The 14,549-nt window shown below is 33.3% G+C and overlaps 1 protein-coding gene across 6 annotated transcripts in view; it reads left to right on the plus strand.

Annotated features, from left to right (window-relative positions):
* Positions 1 to 14,549, plus strand: part of LOC106133233 (polypyrimidine tract-binding protein 2) — a 366,610-nt gene that overhangs the window by 150,862 nt on the left and 201,199 nt on the right. For 4 of the 6 annotated variants that reach the window (XM_060945000.1, XM_060945003.1, XM_060945004.1 and 1 more), the window contains exon 3: positions 4,011 to 4,165. The exons of the other annotated variants lie outside the window; for them this stretch is intronic. In XM_060945000.1, the coding sequence (XP_060800983.1) occupies positions 4,157 to 4,165 (9 nt within the window). In that variant the 5' untranslated portion in view covers positions 4,011 to 4,156. The remainder of the gene's footprint in view (positions 1 to 4,010; positions 4,166 to 14,549) is intronic. 6 annotated transcript variants of the gene reach the window in all.

Here is a 14,549-nt window from a genome sequence, read left to right on the forward strand (position 1 = left end):
GGAGATTAACATAATATAAATTATAATCTTATATACAACACTAAGAATTAAAAATCAAAACCATTAAATACGAAAGGGAACAGCTAATTGCAATGAAAAATCTATTTCCAACATTCTATTTACGTCCCAATAGCCTGTTATTTTATTATATGATCACTATCCATTACAGGCTATCCTCTTCAGTTTATCGATAAGGCTATGAGAAAAAGAGACAATAGATAGTGCCTGCTCGAGAAATAACCGGAATATTAATTTTTAACACCGTAGGCTGTAATTGGGGGTTTGCGTGTCACTAGTTTTACGCACGATTCGCCAGTACAGTCAGCATAGATAGTTAAATTACATTTATTCCGTTTTTTTTACAAATTAGATAAGAAAATTTAAAATAAGTAAAACTGAGATAACCAAAATATTAACATTTAGGACTGATTTAAAAAAATTATCTAAGTATGTAGTATAGGTATTGCAGGTGGGAATATTATGTTTAAATTATACACCCAGTTAGTATTCTTGCGACAAGCTTTTATTTATTATTCAATTGTATTAAAATGATAGAAAATGATGGGATTGGACTACAATGTTTTTTTATACTATAGCTTGTTTTTATTGTTATCATCATTGTAACTTATCTGATGGCCGAAATAAAAATTAGTTTTTTTATTTTTATAATTAAAATTAACTTGTATATTTTGCCTTTGACTATTTTCCTGGCCGTCCTAAAATAAAACATTGGGTTCGTTTTGTGCTTGTACAGTATTTTAGGTGTGAACAAACAAATAAGGCAAACGTGCCGTACTTAATGATGTCGGGCTAATTAAAATTTGTATTGTCCTTTCCGGTGATAACGAAACTTCTTTATGTTACTGTGACTTCCGTGTAAATAAAATTGTTGGTCATGAAAGTATATTTTGTTTTTATTTTTGCTTTACTTTTACTACTAGTTGTACCAACTATTTACTGTTCAACTGTTTAAAATACTTTTTTTTTTATATTTAAGTGTGTATTTATATGCCCATGAAAGTGATCAATAGGTTCAAACAGCTAGACAGATTTAAAAGAGTTTCGTTAAATCTCTAGAAAACTAATTTATCTGATACGTCATTATCTTACATCTAAGAAATCAAATAACTTTACATATAAGTAGTTGTACGAAAAAAAAAACCTTATATAGTCAATACAAAAAGTAGGAAAATATAAAAGCGTGACAATTATTTTTAAATAAATTCGTTTTCAATTTACCTAAATCTACTGTTTTTCTTTTTTTTATGATTATTGCTTCAACATGACTAAGCTCCTTAATCGTCGTCTACAATCTTTCCGGCAGCGCTTAATCACCCTGGGATTAAGTCTTTGCTTCGGAACAATCACCCCCCGGAAGCAACTGTTGACCTGACATTCCTCCGGGAAAATATCGCTTGCTTCCGCCCGCGGCCACGTTCGTGCAAATTGTTGCTTGTGTGTTCTGATGAAGCCTGTTTTACTACCAGGATAATAAAGAAATCACAGACAGAGGAACTAACTGTCGGGTTCAAAAATTTGTGTGATAGACATTTATACTTATATACGTTTATAAATTTGAATTTGGTCACGTTGATCAGTACACAAAATAAAATATTTTACCATTGCAATAAAGTATGTAGGTACAGTGAACTTATGTTTTTAACTTCTCTCTTTTATTCCCAAGGATTTCAACTAATATCACTAAAAACAAACGACTAGGTTTAAAACTGTCGTATGTTGTTCATAAACGTATACTTTGCGATTTCGGAATACAACAATGTTGAAATTTCTAAGTTAAATTTTTAGCGGTTCCACAATAAAATTTTAGCTTTGCCATCTCATGTGTGCAAGTCTTTCAATGTTATATACCTCAGTGTACGGCATTTTAAATGTCACACTGCATTTTCAACACCGTTATAAATACTTCAAATACGGTGCAACAAAGTAGAAATACAAATAAAATTCTCGGTAGTGATCCCGGCTTGACATGTCCAGTGCATGTGTGGATTTTCCTGGATGTTCCCGGTACAAGCTTGACTTATCATTGCTTTGACGTGCATATAACATCATAAATATTAGACGGTGTTCATCGAAATTTTCGTAAAAGGCAAAACGCTTGGATTTTTTTTAAAATATTATACTTTATTTTTTTTAACACCGTAAAAAAAATTTAAATCAAGTTTAAAATCAGTCGCTTGGCAGCACTAATTTTCGTTTAGGCGTTACGTTGAAAGCTGGAACCACAGATATTAATAGTACATAATGGAACTAAAGTCAAATACTTAATGTACATTGAAAATTACGTAGTTGCATTATAATTTTATTAATAAGATGATCCTACGTAGTCCTACATTTCCTTTGGCCCGAAATGCCTTGTTTTTTTTTGTTAAAGGACAGTCGAAATTAAAAATTTTGTTGTTAAAACACCTAACTATTAAGTATAAAATTTGCCTTGATATTAGTTCTAATCGGTATTCGTTTTATAAAGCACTACCTTTAAAAATAACCGAGTTTGTTTATGTAACACTGTTAAACCAGCCACCGAGGCTAAACTTCTTTAAAGGAATATCCGATCAAACGACGTAAACTAATTTCAGCGAGCAAACTCGAAACATGCTTTAAGCGGAAAAAAGCGAAAAATATACATCGCCATTTAAATTGGTATCCATTACGACCTCGATTTAACCAGGCCATGTTGCTTAGAAGTCTCAATGTCCACTTATAGTTAAACCTGGATTTACAGTTCAAGACTACCTTCCTTTCTTTATTGAGTCAAAATGAAGTTTGCATACCGGGTCCATATGAAATTGCATAACTTATTTGGCATAGTCTCAAATTTCTATATGTTAAAGGTTAAGGAGAGTGTGGAGGGAAAGGTCGGGGTGGGAAGACCTAGACGAACATATCTTGATCAAATTAAGGACGTCCTGGTGAAGGGTCAGGTCAAAAGTGCCCGAAACCGCCGAGCTTGCATGAAGAGAGTTATGAATGTGGAGGAAGCAAAGGAAGTATGCAGGGATCGTGGCAAGTGGAAAGAGGTAGTCTCTGCCTACCCCTCCGGGAAAGAGGCGTGAGTTTATGTATGTATGTATGTAAAGGTTAAGCGAAACAGTGGTTAGGTATGCCATAGAAATATGCTGTTTTAAAGTTATGCTATTAAATTAGTGGGCCCCTTTGTGGACCTCCTAAAGACATTGAATTTTACCCAGGACACAATCATATTCAGCTGTGTGATTTTATTTGAGTAGAATTACACAAAAAACCAGTGCATTTAAATGTCTACGAATATTTTAAAGCATGATAAGTATCCTGAATTCGGAAAAAGTTAATTACATATCAAGTCTATGACTCTCGCGGGGCAGACAGAGCCAACAGTCTTGAAAATACCCAAAAGTTAAAGTTTTAAAAATAATGAACCAATTATTTACTATTTCTACGAATGTGTTTAAGTTACATCATTTTATTTTAGTATTTTTTTGTGTTCAAGAATCGAAAGCATATGGATAATGAAATTTAATTGTAGATGAAAAATATAATATTTATACTTTCAGATAAGTAAAATTACGAAGCCACATGTTAAAAGCTGTCGTATACTGACGCAAATGTATAACAGACTTAATGAACGACGCAGAGGGGTAACCCTGTACTGTAACTATGTTTTCTTTTCATTCGATGTGCTATCGGTCTCGGAAAGACTTGTTTTAAAATGTGGGATGTAATTTGACTTCAGAGGGACCGACTACGGCGCTCTTATATACGTTTTTTAGATGGATACGAAATTGAATTCAAATTAACTGTAAACCGTTTAGAAGTATCTTCTAAGCGTGTTCTATCATTTAAAGTACATTTGATATCCAAAACCAACCAACCAATTTTCAGATAATTTGAGTCAATATGAACCAATATTTATTTAAATTAACTTGTCCTACATAAAATGCCGAGATATAGTAATTCCAAATTGAAATTAAAATGTTGAATGTGTTTCTTCAAATGATAATTTTGATTTTCAGGACCCGCTATTTTCCTGAACACCGAACGAAGACAATAAAAGACAATCGTTTAATAGTGTTAAGAATAAAAACAAAGTGCCTCTGTAACTTGGTGTAAATTCGGACCCAGCGTCCTGCGCTATTGGCTGACCGTCGTATTTCGTGAAATGGTCAAGGTAATTCAAAAATGTCTATGAATTATTCACCATTCCCAATTTACGCCACGCTAACCCTTCCGTGTGTTTTGGGGCTTCACTTTGTAAATACATTTTCTAAATCACCCGCTCACCACCCACAGACAAATCAAATATTCGGTTTTGGAATGAAATTGTTTTTATTTTTCGAATTCCGAAGTTTTGTCGCACTTTTTTTAACTTAGATCATTATATTGAGAGCACAGCGTAAGAAGAATTAAGACCGTTCGTTCTGTAAAAAAGTATTTACATTATAAATTCGTTCCTTCTGATTTGATTAAATCTTACGCAGTGTTGTATTTTTTTCATTCGGGTTTGTCCATATTCGTGCTAATATTTAAAAATACTAATATGAAACAATTTGGACGTACCCATTTAATGTTTTTTTCCTCGCATTATGTATGTTGTGTGTACATTTTACTTTAATGATCAAATGCTCTGTAAAAGAGCATAAGCTTATTAACTACGCTATTTACAAATTCCTATTTTTGGGACTAATCAGTAGATTTTCTGTGTGTTTAAAACATATCTATGTGTAGTTTATTGGTGCTACTTCACTTGTATTTTAGTAACTGCACAATAAAATCTTTATTTCAATTAGGTAACAAAAGAAAATACGGATCACAACAAATGACGTATGATGGTAATAACTGCGTAGAAGTCAAAATGTCACTCTTAGAAATTTAATAATACTTCTACCAATCAACTTGGGTCGAAAACACAATTTTTTGTATGTATTCATGTATGTTGTAACCGGTGGTCTAATTTTGATGAAATTTGAAATGTATGGGTCAATATAATTTTTAAGTTAAAAATCATAGGGCATAAAAATCGATTAATTAATTGTTGAGATATGAAGAATTTATTTAAAGTTTCGTCGCGAACAGCGAGGTCTAAGTTCGCGGTGTTCGTGGTAAATGTAAAACAACGTAACGTAACATGTTGCCCTTCAGCGTGAAGACGTCTAGGCTACATGAGCAGTCCTTACAGTTAAAATTGAGCATCGTCGGGAAGCAATTTATTATTCATTTCCCAGCAATATTCTCTATGTGATTTTTGATTTAACTGAAATAGCGTTCGTGAGTTACAAGGTAAGGACGTTGTGAGGGGTCTTGTTTCATAATAATTTAAATCGAATAACAACATGATTTTTCCTTAGCTTGAAGTAGAAAATACTATGATAGTTACCAGCGGAATAAGAAGGCAAATCTTTCTTATTCTCTTGTTAGTCAACTCGCACTTTTGATCCCACAGAAGCAGAATAGTAATCCTTAAATTGTAAAATATATGATTTTTCTTTCATTCATCAAATGCTAATAATAAACACACGTTAAATATATAAATATCTTTTTCAAATTAGGAACAAACTGAGAATAGTAAGTATACTTCCTTCGAGACGTGAACTAGCGACCTTCGGGTACCTAAGTGAAACGCATCAACTCTAATATCACTGAGGCAGTAACTACATAGGAAGTCATAAATTAATTATTGGCTCAAACATATTATTTATTCGAACCCTAAAGGAAAATTTTACTATGCGAATGTGAAGTAGGTATGAATATTAAAACAACGAAAAATACCTAAGTACTTAAGAGAATTACATTTTAGGGCAGGAGTACCTTAAGATGCCCTGTATTTCAGACATTTAGTCAAGATTACTTCACCAAAATTTATTTGATGATTGAATAAATTTTGGTAAATTTACTGCAATATCTAAAAAGGACGACTAGTTAAACACAAGATCGTGTAACATGAGTCAGTCAGTAATATGAGTTTATGTTTCTCAATTCTATCAGCAAGTCAAACAGCTGAACGTGGCCTATCAGTATTTTCAAGACTGTTGGCTCTGTCTACCCAGCAAGGGACATAGACGTGACTATATCTATGTATGTACTTTTATACTTGCTACATACATACATACATATAATCACGTCTATATCCCTTGCGGGGTAGACAGAGCCTACAGTCTTGTAAAGACTGATAGGCCACGCTCAGCTATTTGGCTTTAAGATAGGATTGAGATTCAAATAGTGACAGGTTGCTAGCCCATCGCCTAAAAGAAGAATCCCAAGTTTATAAGCCTACCACTTAGTCGGCTTATACTTGCTATTTAGAACTAAATAGTTTTGCTCGCTTATTTTTCGAAACGTTGAATAAAAGAATATAACCACACATATATGAAAACGCCCTTAGTGAGTACATAATCCATTGTATCTGGTGGATATATATTTCAAATGCGGTTGTTTTCAGTTTGTGGGCTTCGTTCGCACAATATTGCGCATTTCGATTGATTTCGTGTGTCAAGCGCTTTATAATGAGCGGCTATGATTGCTGTCATGTGCACTACTGTTTCTATTGCTCGGAGCTATTTGTCGTCAATGACGTCACTAGAGTTGATGCTTCTGATCTGAGGTTTGTATCATTTCAATGCTGATACGAATAGTTACCGACATATCATAATTGAAGTCCAATACAATAGCAAGTTGGTAATTAATTGTTGGCAAATTTAGTCATATTTCGTCATTATAAGGAAAAGGCATGTATGTATAGCGTAGCGTTTCGGAAATATAAGTTTCTCTCTCTGTGTTACCAGTTGCAACCCCCGCCACAATGCCTGGGTCTGGTGCCTGGGGTCCATTTTCCGACTATCCTCCTTCCACTTTGTCATTTGGTTTTGTTTGACATTTTGTTGTTACGCCGGATTAGTGATCGTACTTCAAAATAATTAAATTTATTACGAGTATAAAACCTCACAAGTCATGCCAATTTATATCGTCGGTGGGTTTAAAATTGAATTAAATAAATTCAAATACTAAAGAACCTTATTAAAATACGTATTAATAAATTACGCTGGCAAATTCAGGAGTGTCAGATTATTGGGCGAACTGATTTTTTACGACTCCAAGCCCGCCCCCTCTTCCAGCTCGTATCACTTCTCGCAAACGCGTTTTTTATCCAATTATCCGTAGATAAATCTCACCTGCGACCGAGGAAATAACGTAGGAAAACGTTGCGTTAGGAAAACTTGTATTTTCACAAATCCCCTTCCTTTTTTTCCCTTTGACTTATTGTTGTGGCGGTCGCGCCGATCGTCTTTTGTTTGAAATTTAATTATCCCCGCGTTCGGTGTTACTTGTGGTGTCTTTTTTTTTTCTATAAATTTGTGCGTTAGGTATAGTATTTTTATCGAGTTGTGTTATGACATATATCGAATTAGAGATGAATTAAGAACAATATAAGACGTCATTTATAGTAGTATTAGTAACTATTACCTTGGTGTTTAAAATTCGACTACCAAGACTCTTTTTATATATATATATATATGCTCTTCTGACTGACACTGGTTTTATATTTACAGTTTACACAGACTCTTTATGGCGTCCGAGAATGTAAAATGTAGATACAAAATTTGATCCGCCCTGGAAAAAAATATAATTATCATTTAGTTTGAAACCAATGTTTCCAGTACAAACATACATATGTATTAGGTACCTAGAGTAATACCGCTTTAATAATAGGCCATAAATATTATCAGATTAGTAAATGTATGTTAGTACATCAATTTCCATTAGAGCTTACCATTTGGCGTTTCAATCAAAATAATTAGTACTCTCTATTTTGCGGATGTTACCCGATAATTAGCAATAACGCTAATAGCACGTTAAATGTATTGTGTAAAATTTATATGTTTTAAATGTCATGTATAAACTGAAAACTTTGTAAGTCTAGTTAATAAATTTAGAGATAATAGAACAAAAGTATTTTTTAACAAAAATGATGCTGCTAGTTGACAGGATATCATTGAAGGTTTTATTATTTTCACCTCATTTTTATTACTTACATGCATTGTATCATAACCAATCTCGTGCTTCTAAGCAATGAATACAGAACGCTACAAAAAGGAAGAGAGATTGAAGAGAGAGAATGAATTTTATAAATTCAAAATTCTAGTTGATTCCAGTCGTAGGCAGATGACCCACTTACACCTGTTGATTGTATAATTTTGACGCTTTTGATCAACGCGCAGGGATGCGCGGACGTAATGGAATTGGAGAAATTTGCATCATTAAAAGTCAATTGAATTTACTTGTTTTCATTTGGAGCTGGCGCGCCGCCGGCAATCAGTTCACGATTGAACCTTTAAAATGTTGAAAAATTATGCCCGATGCAGCCAACGTCATTTGAAACAATGCGTCGTGTGAGGAGCAAAAGGAACAAATGAACAATTAACATTCCATTCCGCGTTGTAAACGGTTTTATCAGGGAAATGCAATTGTTTATCAGCATTAATTTTTATATTTTTCCTTGGGGCGCGTTTCTTTCATTCTTGTGTAGTCACAATTTGATTTTCATCAACATTTTTATAATTATGTAAATAAATAAAAAAAAACAATTATACTCCTTTGCAATTTTAGTATTAATTAATTGAGATATAAGACGTTTGCAATATGTGATCTTTTAAAAATAACTAAATTTTTGTATTTAAGTCGTACACCGCTGTATTTTTTTTAATATACACATTAAATAGATTCCTATTTTAAATGATAAATTGCTATCTAAAGAAAAAAAACTTGATACAATTTAAATCCAGTATTTACAGGCACTAACTAGTCGACCTCGTTGAAAATATTGCTGATTCGTATAAAAAACCGATTGCTATCACTTTGATGTTGTCGAAGGAAATGAGATCGGCTTCCGATCCGCGGGAAAGGGAATAATCTTCCCGGCCGGGGTTCCCCGGTCGTGGTCCCGGAACGGTTCTTTTATCACAATATTTACCTGTCGGTTGCGATTGTCGATCTGTTTTGAATTTAAAATTAAGTTTTAAATTTAAACCTTCTTCAGATCAGTTGTCGTAAAATGTTTTATTGGTTGTGAGTTTATAACCCTTGTTCCTCTCTCATTTGCGCGTGTTCCCAGTTGCACTCTCCACCGCAATGCTTCGGGGCCTGGGGTTCGCCTACCGTCTGTGAGCATAAATATTTTTGGTTTTAGTATAGTATGGTTCCCGGTAATGATTCTTGCGCAATAGTGTCTTTTTGTTGTATATTTATAGACTTCCCTACACAACATAACTTTTGGTAAGATTTGGGTTGTCTTCAAATCTCGTAATTCTAATGATAACAGACACATTACATGAAAAAATGTCATATATTATGCTATTTTTTTGTTCTTAACTGGAATACATCTGCTTAGAACTTCTGGTCATAGAACGAACGCTGGTCTATTGAACATTAAGAGACTAAACTAGCTAGGACTGAACCAAAATGAAAAGGCATCAAGTTGTGGTAAATCTATTTATTATTCAGATCTTATTTTACTCAACTTGTTAAACATTTACTACAGAACCAAAATCCGCGAATGCTAGTGCGGAGATTTCTTTTAAATTTTCCCGCGATTGCAAAGGGGACGGATAGCGTCATATCAGCCTGAAGGGGCGGTGTCGTCTTCTGACCGTTTGGAGTGCCAATCTAATTTGCCGAATCGCGGAAGCATATGAAATCTAATCGATCCACCTCAACACGATGAAATGCTCGAGCGCTCCCGATGTGGTCTATTTGGTAATTTTCATATTTTCAATTGACAATCTTCAATTATTGTGAACCTGACATTTTCAATTTCAGTGAACGACGAAATACAATTTTGTTGTAATAATGGGACTAATTAGGTTTAGAAATTCATTACGAACAAGAATAAAATTCAACATATCTTGACAAAAATACGAGAAATATACAGCCTTATTTCTATTGGTTAGAATCCAAAATAAATGTTGATGCAAATTATGTATACCATAATTGGACTGGAAGACAATCAAAATTTCGTTCCACATCGAGCATTCCCAGTTTTATGAGCAGTGAACGGTCTGATATTTCTAATTAAATTCCATCAGAGATTTATCAGTAGTCTAAGATGCAGCCCTTTGGATAACGCCAGATGTCGCGGCCGGTGTAATGGCAGCTTTGTGCCTTTCTAATGAAAGGTTGGCGAAACTGATATTGCTATCTTTAATCAGCGAAACTTGTGCCGCGTTATGATGCGGGTTTGACGACGTCGCTGTCAATCTCCACTTTTAGGAAATAATCACGATTTCTAGTATTGGTTTGCAGTTCGGATAAAGACAGGTCTTTTAGTTATCTTTATCACCATTTACGTTTTTTATTATTATTATTTAGGTGTCTTACTATTGTTAAAAAGTTGTGAGTGTTAACCCATTTTTAATTGATGTGGGTCAATATTAAAGAAATTGAATAAAATACGCTTATAAATATTTTATTAGGTACGGAGATAATTTTCTGATCTATACAATTTAATATATTTGTACTTACCCAGGGTGTGTCTACAAGTGACTATATAACCAATGACAGAAAATACGATGAATACACGGACACTCCACAAAATTACTAGTTTCAAAATGACAGCTACACAAGAACGCAAGGAAACTAATCTCTTTGAGACAATGCTAAGGCAATATCTTTGGTTTACGACGGCCCTGACTGGATGTGCAAATATTTGAACAATAGCACCCCTATTGTCTAGGTCAAACTAATTTTGGCTGTAATTCAATTTTGAATAATGCTTGTCAATTTTAAAGCATTTTAATGGCACATACAATTTATTAGCATTGTGATAGTAAATGCATCTGCTTAGTTCAGACACCAGTCTCTTATAATCTTACGTATGTTATGTATTTACTACTTGAAAATAAAATATTTGATTGATTGATTTGAACATGAATAATTAAGTACGTGAATTTACATGTCTGTTTTATATCTTAATCCATACCTAGTGCAGTATTCTGTAGATTTAACTAAATACTTTTCTTTTAAATATATGAAAAAGTACAGATTGACTTGCGGAGTCGCGAGCATACTCTATAAAGTTTAGATATTAGTAGGTATATTTACGACCAAGCTGCTGAATTTAAACAAAAATCTTAGCTTATTAAAGGGTCAGGTCAAAAGTACCCGAAACCGCCGAGCTTGTATGAAGAGAGTTATGAATGTGGACGAAGCGAAAGAAGTATGCAGAGATCGTGGCAAGTGGAAAGAGGTAGTCTCTGCCTACCCCTCCGGGAAAGAGGCGTGATTTTATGTATGTATGTATGTATGTATCTTAGCTTATTTTAACAATGTAACAAAAAAATGTTAATAACTGTTGTATGAATACAGCCCTTTTTTGTCGATAGCAAGCTTTTATATAAATGTTTGTCTAATTACTTATAATTTAGTAGAGTATTTTCACTGTATATTTTTATATAAGTTTTTAATATTGCTTTTAAAAAAAACAATAAAAACAGTTTGCATCTCTTTTTGTGTTGTGATAACGTATTTGTAAATTTTTTCTTCTTGTGATATATTTTTAACTTAAAATTAGAAGGATTGATCCAAAGATATGTAAAGATAATTAGTTTATATATTAAAAGTCTAACTGAAAAGAAGATAAGACAGAAGTTTTTGATCAATTCTGCAATTCTTTTGAGAACTACTATCTGCATCACTGCGATTTTATTATGAAAATATTGTGCTGGTTTTTTAAATTTTTTAGTTCAATTTAAATGTACTTATTAACCGCTTTATATATTCTGTTACAGGTAAGTGGCTGTTACTTCTTCGTAAAGGTAAATAATTATCGGTTCAGTAAACAATTCCACGGAATTCCTAATTAGATGGATAAGAGTTTTTCCTGATAATGCAAAAATACTTTTGATATGCTAGATGCTTAGGTGTGTTTGTATTTATTACAGAGTAAGAATTTAAATAAAGTGGTTCTCAATGTACCTACATAATCATACAAAATATTACAGAGAGTAGTAAGAGGTATCGCAGGGGTAGGTGTCCTTATATAATTCTTCTCATTCCCAGCATTTTAACATTCATCATTGGGCATAAGCCTCTTCCATGCTCTTGTCATGGAAGTGAGTATGCCACGTCGGGAAAACGTTTTGTCGAGTCTGGCCTTTTTTGAGGGGAGTTCCTAATTGTCCCTGTAATCACATGATTTTGGGTTAATTAACAGCTGCTCTCGGCGTTGGTGAATTTAATATAGGCTTCCCATAATAAGAGATAAAGACAAAATTATATGTATGCATGTATGCACATTGTAGTGCATTTAACTACTGAATAACTAATTATTTCTATATTTAAGGTGTTATCAAGAATCTGAATATTACCCTATCATTCAGATTTCAATCGGCTTAACACTAAAGCTACCCCCGTAGTATTGCACGCGCGACGCCAAAAGGGCGCCTAAAACTATCGAAAATACGACAGCGATAGTTTTGCGCGCGATAAAAACGGCGTCTTGCTACCGGGACTGAACGAAGCCGCAGTCGCTTGTAACTTTTCTACAACACTATCCGTATTGCACACACAGCACTGACAAGTACATTTAATAAGAACAATTAATAAATTTAATTTGCTTTTAGCCACATTTTCGATGCGCTTATTTAGATCATTAGCTAAATAATAAATCCGCTTGCCTACGATAAATTCAGCGATTATTCACAATGTTCGACAAATAATTAACCCGTTTTAGTTTTCGCTTAATCGGCTTTTTAGAAAACTCATTTGACTAGCAAATTGGTTGGCGGAATGAATATTTACCGTCAGGCAATGCAAACCACAGCCGGTTTGCTTTTTTCGTTCAACGCCCAAAAATATATAATTACAATTTCGTATGTAAAACTTCAGACTTCTCTGAAGATATTTTTTATTGTACTTTAATTCCTTAGGCTTAAGATGGGAAAAACTTACATACTCGTATTTCCTTAAAAAATATGTTTTATCATAATACTAATTAAATTTGATTAAAATGGAAACAAATTATTTTACTAAAGGATAATAAATTTCTATAGAAAAATTATACGACATGTTATTTCCTCACCTAACTGTAGTTTATTAGGAATAACATAACAATTTTACAAATTGTAAATTCCTTTGAGTACGTTCTACATGCCAGCACTATGTTACAAATAAATTACTATATACCCTTTCCTTTAGCATTTAACCAAGAATTGCTGCTTCTTTGCCAGAGTTGATATTAAACTAAAAGGAAAAACATTTTCAAACGAATGTTTCTAGGTATAAACATTATTTTATCTAAGCACAATGGCGCATGCTGCATTTGTCAGTGTTTTAATTAATAATAAAGCCACGTAAAGAACCGTAATTAGAGCCTGAATGCACCAGTATTTTCTAATGTTAGCCTAGTTGGTTAAGATCAAGATATATTACGAGAAATTCTTATTTTATGGAGTTAAATATGGTTTTAATTCTCAAAAGGAAAAGTCCATGCGTCATATGCCTGAATATGAAACGTCATCAAAGTCACCTTCATCATGTAAAAAGAAACGACAAGTATCTCAAACGTAACTTTATCTGTGACCAAACTTTATATGTTAATTTATGATAAAAAGTCGACACTTCTTCGACTGCTTTTATTTAAATGATTTCACAATATAATTATGGGCGTTTACCATAAAGTAATTACCTTTGACGTTACGGATATGTTCGTTTGTCTTCGATTGAGCTACTCCTAAAAAGAACTCAATAATATGTATAACGCAGGGGTAGGTGTCCTGTTATAAGTAATTTCTAAATATTGAACAAAATTAATTCACGTAATAATTAGGTCATCACGGGATTAATTACGAAAATTATTAAAACAATACGGTATTGCTCGAAATCGGGAAAAACTGATTAATCTCGATGAGAAAATTTCTACTTACAATTAACAAAACAAGAGGGCGTCTCAATCCAATTTACTCTATAATTATGACGTCACTGGAGAAGGATTTAATTAAAGACCTTTTTGGAGGCCTCCAGGTAATTGGTGTTCAATGAGTCTTTTGTAGTCCGAAAGCCTGCCTGTTTTACTTAGTGATTATGTTGCCAGTTTTGTGATTCTCATTACTTACGCTTAGACCGGCCCGGTCTATGAATTTTGATTATTTATAATGTAACTTTGGGTCAACTCATTTATTTTTTAAATGTTTATTTCATATTTTGGGTTTTTATTTTTGTGGTTGATGGAGTGTTTAGAGTAGGGGCGCGCTCTATAGCAAAAATAGCATCATGAATAGTTTGTGTGGTGTTGTCGCGTCATTCGATGAGTTACAAAAGATACGGACACTTGAGCCTGCTCAAAGTTTAAAAAAAATGTATGTGTAGCAATTCATCATATGACGTAATAATAAGCAGTTTGGAGAATATGATGATCATAGCGAAATTTTGCTCCTGTCCTGTAAATTTTCAAGATTCTTTCCTTGTTTTTTTAAATTTTCCTATATTATTATCGAGAAGCAACATTAAGCCAAATCCGTTCAGTAGTTTCGTAGTGTATAAGGTTTTCTTTTTTTATAGAAACA

The sequence above is a fragment of the Amyelois transitella genome, chromosome 7 (genome assembly GCF_032362555.1).
Source record: "Amyelois transitella isolate CPQ chromosome 7, ilAmyTran1.1, whole genome shotgun sequence".
NCBI lineage: Eukaryota > Metazoa > Arthropoda > Insecta > Lepidoptera > Pyralidae > Amyelois > Amyelois transitella.